This window comes from Gossypium arboreum, chromosome 5, assembly GCF_025698485.1.
Source record: "Gossypium arboreum isolate Shixiya-1 chromosome 5, ASM2569848v2, whole genome shotgun sequence".
Taxonomy (NCBI): Eukaryota; Viridiplantae; Streptophyta; class Magnoliopsida; order Malvales; family Malvaceae; genus Gossypium; species Gossypium arboreum.
In genome coordinates, this window is record NC_069074.1 from 91,428,728 (window position 1) to 91,436,844 (window position 8,117).

At 36.5% G+C, this 8,117-nt stretch overlaps 1 protein-coding gene across 1 annotated transcript; it reads right to left on the minus strand.

Moving 5' to 3' along the window:
* Positions 1–770: 770 nt before the first annotated feature.
* LOC108453591 (aconitate hydratase, cytoplasmic-like) lies at positions 771–7,560 on the minus strand. Its single transcript, XM_017751782.2, has 20 exons — positions 7,146–7,560; positions 6,781–6,885; positions 6,451–6,611; positions 6,262–6,354; positions 5,968–6,153; positions 5,631–5,792; positions 5,246–5,390; positions 4,986–5,128; positions 4,841–4,897; positions 4,682–4,761; positions 4,525–4,600; positions 4,046–4,231; positions 3,589–3,656; positions 3,339–3,457; positions 2,745–2,866; positions 2,243–2,341; positions 1,677–2,156; positions 1,496–1,594; positions 1,163–1,405; positions 771–1,071 (listed from the first exon to the last, which is right to left on the minus strand). Exons 1-20 carry the CDS (start codon positions 7,432–7,434, stop codon positions 1,003–1,005), a joined length of 2,982 nt encoding a protein of 993 aa, XP_017607271.1. The 5' UTR covers positions 7,435–7,560; the 3' UTR covers positions 771–1,002.
* Between the last annotated feature and the right edge of the window lie 557 nt (positions 7,561–8,117).

The window sequence follows — 8,117 nt, forward strand, 5'->3', positions numbered from 1 at the left end:
TCTTCATGCCCATTTTACGGTCCATATTTGAAATATGTGACTATCCCTCCCAACAATATCATTTTCAAGATTTAATCTTGTGTCTCCCATTAAAAACACAATATGTCTTACCATTATATAGAGCTATAAATGAACATAAAATTCAAATGAACAATTTAATTTTCATTCATTTATATTCAATTATTAAACTAAATAAATAAACATGAACAAGATTTTGATGCTGGTTTATTAAATATATTGAGCACAAACAAAGCTTGTTCAATTTATTTATGTTTATAAACAAACTCATTTATATTCATTAAAAATCCGTTTAATAAATCATTCAAAACCTATTAATTGTTTCATTATTATATATTAATAAAATTATTATGATTTTTGTGCTTATTTTTATTTATAATATAATTATAAATATTAATATTTGACTTTTATATCTAAATATAAATATATATATATATATATATGCATATGTTTATGTTTAATTATTTGTTTGTTAATTATTCATGAATATTGATTGTGAATATATTCAATTATATGTTCATGAATATGTTTGTTTAACTAAACAAACAAATATAAACACACATAATTTTAAATAAACGAATAAGAATGTACAAATTTAAAAACAAACAAACGAACATTAGAAAGCATCCATCCAGCGTTAAAATTTTGAGGATCTTAATGTCATAAATGAAAATCAAATTTTAAAGAATGCTGGTTATGGATACCACAAACAGACTTGAAGAACCCTAGTAACAGGTATAAAATCAAAAAGATATTAAAAGGACTCAGAAACAGACTAGATTTCATTTCTAACTCTTCAAATTGGTTCGGGTTTCAAAATGAATCACGCCAGATATTACAAAGAAATATTACGAAAAACAAGTCGTATAGAGAACATTGAGATACCAGTACTAGTTATTGACTGTCGATCGAATCGATACCACTGTAAAAACCAATCAAAGCATATAGCAAAGTGAAAAGACTACTTACTTGAGGCCAAATTGTCTACTCTCTGTTTAGGTTACGGATAACAAATGGAAGAATGCCACCGTGATCAAAGTATGCCAATTCCACCTGCAGACAATTTTTCAGGAATATTAAAAACTCTTATGTATAAAAAGCAGTTGATCCGAACTCTTTTCTCTTTCCAACAATATCGGCATACCTCAGTATCAAAGCGGACAGTACACGTGAACGATTTGCCAGTGTCAGTTGTGACTGTAACATCTTGGCCGGGCCTTATCTCACTGATTTTATTTGGAAGGTCAATTGAATAACGTTCATGGCCAGTTAATCCTAGAGAATCAGCGTCCTCACCAGGCTTGAAACAAAGAGGAATGATTCCCATACCAACCAGATTACTTCGATGGATTCTCTCGAAGCTCTTGGTGATAACTGCTTTCACGCCCTGAACAAAGCAGAAAAACCGTTTGGGATGTAAAAGTTAAAGAGATAATCGATATTCCAATATCAAGAATTAGTGAGCCAATGCCCGTACCAGTAACATTGGGCCCTTGGCAGCCCAATCTCTTGAGCTGCCACTTCCATACTCTGCTCCAGCTAAGACAATCGTGTCTTGCCCAGCAGCCTTGTACCTCTGCAAGTTGATAATATATTCCATTAGTAATTGCAGTCTAAGTGGAAGCAACGGATTTTTAAATAGCAACGTTAAAACTCACCATTGCTGCATCATATACATAAAGCTTTTCTCCTGTCGGAACATGAATAGTCTTCGGACCAACTTCTCCCTTCAGGAGCTTGTTGACAATGCGGATATTGGCAAAGGTGCCCCTTGCCATCACTTCATCATTGCCTCGACGACTACCATAGGAATTGAAGTCCTTCTTGTCCACCCCACGCTCAAGAAGAAACTTAGCAGCAGGGCTATCCTTTTGGATGCTACCTGCAGGAGAGATGTGATCGGTGGTAATACTGTCACCAAAATTGAGCAAGCAATAGGCATCTTTCACTCCATGCGGGCCTGGTGGTTCTACGGTCATGTTTTTGAAATATGGAGGCTCGTGAATGTATGTTGAGTTTGGATCCCAAGAATAGAGCATGGAAGCAGGGACGGAAAGTTGATTCCACATCGGGTTGCCCTTTGTGATGGCTTCATAGGTGCTCTTGAACATATCAGGCAACACACTAGATTGAACAACCTGTCACGTTACAAAATTCCACATCATTTGGGCTCAAAATATTATGCAACATTGTCAACTTTCAAGTGACTTCACAGATTATTTACCTGTGCGATCTCATCATTGCTAGGCCATATATCCTTGAAATATATACTTTTACCGGATTTTCCTGTCCCTATAGGCTCTTTCTCGAAGTCAATATCAACCTGAAAATACGGAAATAAGGACCTAAAGATGCTGCTAACACAATATCAACCTGGACTTGCCATTCACAAGAGAAAAAATGAACATCCTCGTAAACCACTATTATTATCATATTATTATATCAACTTCCAACTTTAAATTTGTGCTCTTGGATCCATGATGCATCACGGACTTGAAATCAAGTTTGATAAATAGAACTTTTCACATTGAATAGGGTTGGAAAAATATTGAAAGGCCAAATAACAAAGGAGAAAATCTGCAGTGCCCAATTTTTGGAACACCCTTGCATGAATAGTATCAAACTAAATTGTCTAAAATATTGTGGCATGACTAATCCAAAAGTAAGAAAATGTATTAGACGCTGCATTTTCGTTAATACCAATAAGAATGCAAAGTATACATTACCGTGCCAGCAAGGGCATAGGCAACTACTAATGGAGGTGAAGCAAGATAGTTAGCTCTGGTTAGGGGATGAACACGACCTTCAAAGTTTCTATTCCCGGAAAGAACAGCTGCAGCGATGATATCTGAAATAGTGACCGAGGTATTTGTTAGTGAAGATAAATTCCACTGGGCAAGGAACAAAGACAGAGGGAAACTAGAAACAAGTAAAAAGCAGGTGCTGAAAATTAGTGAAGGTGAATTATTAGAGAAAACCAAAAGGAACCAATGGGAGAAAAACTTCAATTTTTGATGACACATGCGGAATAAATAAATCAGGATGTGAACTAGAACAATCAAGAAGGAAACATGATTTAAAATGAAATAAGGATTGGCCTAAAATCTAGAACTGAAAATATTAGCACATTTTAGCAAGTTTATGAAAATTTAACTAGTAAGAAAATTGGATAGACTTTTTAAGTATATCACCAGAGATTATCCATTAATCCTCGCACTTCCGGAAAAAGCCCCCTATCACTATTCACTACCAAGAGAACTGTTGGCAATTTTCAAAAGAAAATAAAGAAGCAGATTTTGCATACAAGAAAAAAAATTTACCATTTTCCGAAATTGCTGAAGCAACTGATTCATCAAGTTCTCCAGAATTTCCGATACAAGTTGTGCAGCCATAACCAACAATGTTAAAACCTTGTTGATTCAAGTATTTTTGCAGCCCACTATAGAACACCAAATCAAGAGCAAGACATTACTGTTGTCAGAGACATTTTCTTGTTCTTAAAAGGGATAAGATAGAGACAATAGGGATAACTAAACTTCTTACAGGAAATATCGTATGCAATCAACATACCTTTGAAGCAAATACTTTGTAACAACTCCAGATCCAGGAGCAAGACTTGTTTTAATCCATGGCTTGACCTGGGGCATAATAATGGAAAGTACATTTTAAGATATCAGGCAAGACTTGTCTTCCAGCTACAGCAGAGTTGAAGTGCACCATTTTTTTTTCTTAAAGAAAGAGAAGAAAACTGAAACACACAGGCACACACAAAAAAAGGGGAAGATAAAGAGAGAAGAAAAAACACACTCAAGATCCACAAGTTTACAGTTCCAATGCTGATATGAGAGAATGGTTGTCAACTATAATACAAAACTACTCCCAATATGGCCAAATTTTCACAAGAGTTATGAAACACAAGATACCGCTCCAAATTAACTCGCTTCCTACACATTAATTTACAAGCCCAGAAAACATTGATACTTAAATGGTTAAAAACAGAGGACACATACAAGAAGCTAAGACTAACCTCCAAACCTAGTTCATAAGCCTTCTTAGCAACAAGACCAGCCCCGAGCATGACACTAGGGTTTGATGTGTTTGTACAGCTGGTGATAGCCGCAATTACAACACTTCCATGTCTAAGTTCGGCAGGCAGGCCATGGAATGTGAACTTAGAAACTTTATTCTGCTCTTCCTTTGGCACAGCAAAACCCTGCAACAAGGATTACACAATTAAGGCATGATGTACAAATAAGTAAATGCATAAAAATGTGCTCAAAATTTTAGTTTTGTAGACTGATGAAAGATGGAAAATGATAAGTTCTGTAAAGGTAGATACAAAGGCTTACTAGGCCTGAGGCTACACAGAGGGACCTAGCAATTCAAACCTTAAAGCCAACACTATTACCAGAGTTTGAACTTGTTTCTAATGAACACACGCCATGGAATGACATCAAACAAGAGTTTTTTGATGAACCAATTGCAGTAAACTTGTCTGTGTCTAACCTTGAATCCAACATTGTTATCAAGACATGCATGCCAATCAGCCTTCATTTCTTTCAAAGGAACTCGGTCATGAGGCCTAGTAGAAAGCATCAAAGAAAACTGTCAATAAGTAAAATATAACAAAGAGGCATTAAAAGAAAAGAGGTAATGTGCATACCGCTTCGGCCCTGAGATACAGGGTTCAACTTCGGCAAGGTCCAACTGTAAATAAGAACTGTATGCTCTTTCTTGTTGAGGCTGCTCATAGAAATAGAGTCAAGAATGATGATACCATCTGAAAATGTATTTCTACCAACAAGAGTTGAGGAAAATTTACCTCATTGTAGTCAACAAACATCTTGTTTGCACGCAAATAGGCTTCTATCATTGATACCTGATATATAAAAAGCATATGTCAAACCACCCAGTATAACATTGGGCAAGGTAGCACAATATAGAAACCCATGGAAAATTGAACTCACTGTCTCATCACTTCTACCAGTTAGCTTAAGATACTGCAGTGTTACATGATCTACAGGGAAAAAGCCCATGGTTGCTCCATATTCAGGCGACATATTTGCTATTGTGGCTCGATCAGCCAATGATAATTCACCCATTCCCTCACCTACATGCAAATTAAAAATAATAAATGATGATAAAGGCATGTACATTGGATAATAATGGTAAATATATATATATATATATATATCTCTGTTGATAGACTTGTGATCATAGAACAAACCATAAAACTCAACAAATTTGCCAACAACACCATGCTTCCTCAACATCTGTGTCACAGTCAAAACCAAGTCGGTGGCCGTGACACCATCACGCAATTTGCCAGATAGCTTGAATCCAACGACACCAGGTAACACCATGCTCATTGGCTGTCAACTTTGCAAAGTAAAGCATTAGAGAAAATAGCAAAACCAAACTTTCAGCTAGATAACTATGCATAGTGCAAGCACTTCAACTCAAATCAACATAGGAGCAGCTACAAAAGAAAATGAGTCATCAAGTTTCAGGAACCAAATAACTAATAGTACCAGAAAAGTAAATATGTCTACTGCTACAAGAAAAAAAAACCACAAAGCATGACTATACGAGAAAAAGGAGGCAAAGATTACCTGGCCAAGCATTGCTGCCTCTGCTTCAATTCCTCCAACTCCCCAACCTGCAACTCCTAACCCATCTATCATAGTTGTATGTGAATCAGTACCAACAACGCTATCAGGGTAGAGCATTCCATCAGAGTTAAAAACAACACGTCCTAGGTATTCCAGGTTCACCTGCAAATTCATCAAGAGACATTCAATTCCAAAGCAGTAAAACATAAACAAAATAAAGATAGGCATTGAACCAGCATATAATTTACTATATGTTCCTAAGTATGAAACTTAGGGCCTAAAAAAATCTGATAGAGGAAGAATACTAGTATAACTGTAAGACGCAAAATGTCTTTACCTGGTGAACAATTCCAGAACCTGGAGGAACAACAAGCATATTATGGAAAGCAGATGAGCCCCATTTAAGGAAAGCAAATCTCTCTTTATTCCTCTTAAATTCAAGTTCCATGTTTTCTTGTACTGCATTTTCAGATCTTGCAACATCAACTTGAACCGAATGATCAATGACAAGGTCTACTGGAACCTGAAAGCAAATTTAATCTTCTTAATTACACATAGCAACGCCTGTTGATTAAGAAGCCAAAGCCGCAAGGTATAGCAAAAGAGATGCTCATAAGGGTCAATCACAAACCAATGGATTAATCTTCTTTGGGTCATTGCCAAGATTCTTCATAGCATCCCGCATGCTTGCAAGGTCAACTACAGCTGGCACTCCAGTAAAATCCTGGTACAGAATAGTGAATAGAAACACTTACAATTTGAAACACACATCCTAATTTCCAGATATGATTTCCATTCACATGTATATTATGCAACAAACCTGTAAGAGAACACGAGCAGGCTTGAAGGGGATTTCAACTTGCTTCGGTGATGTATTCTCCCAATCAATGATCTTCTCAACATCATCCTTTGTGACTTGAAAGTTGTCACAGTTACGGATAGCAGATTCCAAAAGGATCCTTATCGAGTATGGAAGACGGTCTACAATATGAAGAAAAAAGAACAATTTTAGTCATTTTGTGCGGTGATACATAATTGGAAGTCAAAATGAATACCCTCTATAACTTAATGTGAAGTGTAGAAAAAGAACCCCACTTCGAACATCAAATAGACATGAAGTAGATTAGAAGTACGAGCTGAGGCAACATACCAATTCGTGGATCATTCAAAGCCGGCAAACTATAGAATTTGCCGAATTCTCCACCCCCAGGCTTGGGAAGGCTTGTCATCACTCCCTTGAAAGGATGCTCAGAAGCTGCATTGAACGCATAAGAAAAAGAACCCTCTTTAAGCCCTAATCTTATATTTTTCTCAAACAATACTATTTCCCGCCAATATCCCTTACTCATTTAAAAAAATACAGAAGAGCTAAATGACTTCTCTATCAAAATCAATAGTGAATTAGTTTTTTTCCCTCCCATTATAATATAAATTTTCTAAATAACTAAATCAACCAAACACACACAAAAAGCAATCGAATTTAAACAACCGAAACCGGAAGAGTTCTATATATACCAGTAGTAGCGATCCTCCGGTGGAACCTCTCCACAACCGGAACAGAGGTCCTCGCCAGAATTCGAAGGCTCTCCGGCGACCTCCAATGGAGCCGCGGCGCCGAGCACCTCAGCGACCGGAGCGAAGACAAGAAGCTCAAAGAGCGGTACCTCTGGTTCCAGAACGAAACAGAAGAAGCAGAAGACGGAGAAGCAATCGGCGACGAAACTCTACTACACACAGAAGGCGAAAACGACGCCACCGCCGTCGTCGAAGCTAGCCTCGAGGCGAATCGCGCTCTGCAATACATCGTTAAAGCTCTCAAATCTCTCTAACTTTATGAGAATTTCAAACTGGATTTTCTATTATTATTTGTAGAAGAAGCTGCTGGAAAGAGAAATGGTGGCAGCTTCTCTCACTGGGCTTTGAAGAAGATTTGCGATAGTGAAATGGGGGTTTATATACGTGGAGAAAAAATTATGGGGTTTTATTTTGACCGTTGGATGGATAATAAACGGTAGAGATTATGTCGGACGGTTGACTTTGACCTGTAATTGGCCTTTGTTTAAGCGTTTCAAGTTTTTATTCCTTTTTATTTGTCCTAAAAGGTTTAAGCATAGGAATGATTGTAAGATTACCACAAATATTGTCGCGTGTTTGACACGCGTTTACCAACAAAGACAATATTTTCTTAATCATTGGCCTAATCGGTTAAATTATCGATCTTCAATTCAATTGATTTATTCGGTTTAATGAATAAAATTAAATATTTTAAAATATATATTTATAAAATACAAAAAATTGATTTAATCGTCGATTCAACTAGTCCGACAAGTTTATTGATCAATCAATTTAGCTCCTTATTTCAAAAAATACCCCGATCAATTCCCAGTCTAGCCTGTTCTGAAAGCAAAGCTTAAAACAATAATGTTTATCAAGTAAATTAATCTACTATGTTAATAAAATTAGTACTACATTTTGTCACGCCTAATA

Excerpts from the sequence above, each read along its gene's own strand:
- LOC108453591 (XM_017751782.2), bottom strand. The coding sequence starts at position 7,434 with ATGTATTGCAGAGCGCGATTCGCCTCGAGGCTAGCTTCGACGACGGCG. Across the intron at positions 6,355-6,450 it reads CTGCTCGTGTTCTCTTACAG|GATTTTACTGGAGTGCCAGC; the intron begins GTTTGTTGCATA and ends ATTCTGTACCAG. Across the intron at positions 4,601-4,681 it reads TGTATCTCAGGGCCGAAGCG|GCCTCATGACCGAGTTCCTT; the intron begins GTATGCACATTA and ends GCTTTCTACTAG.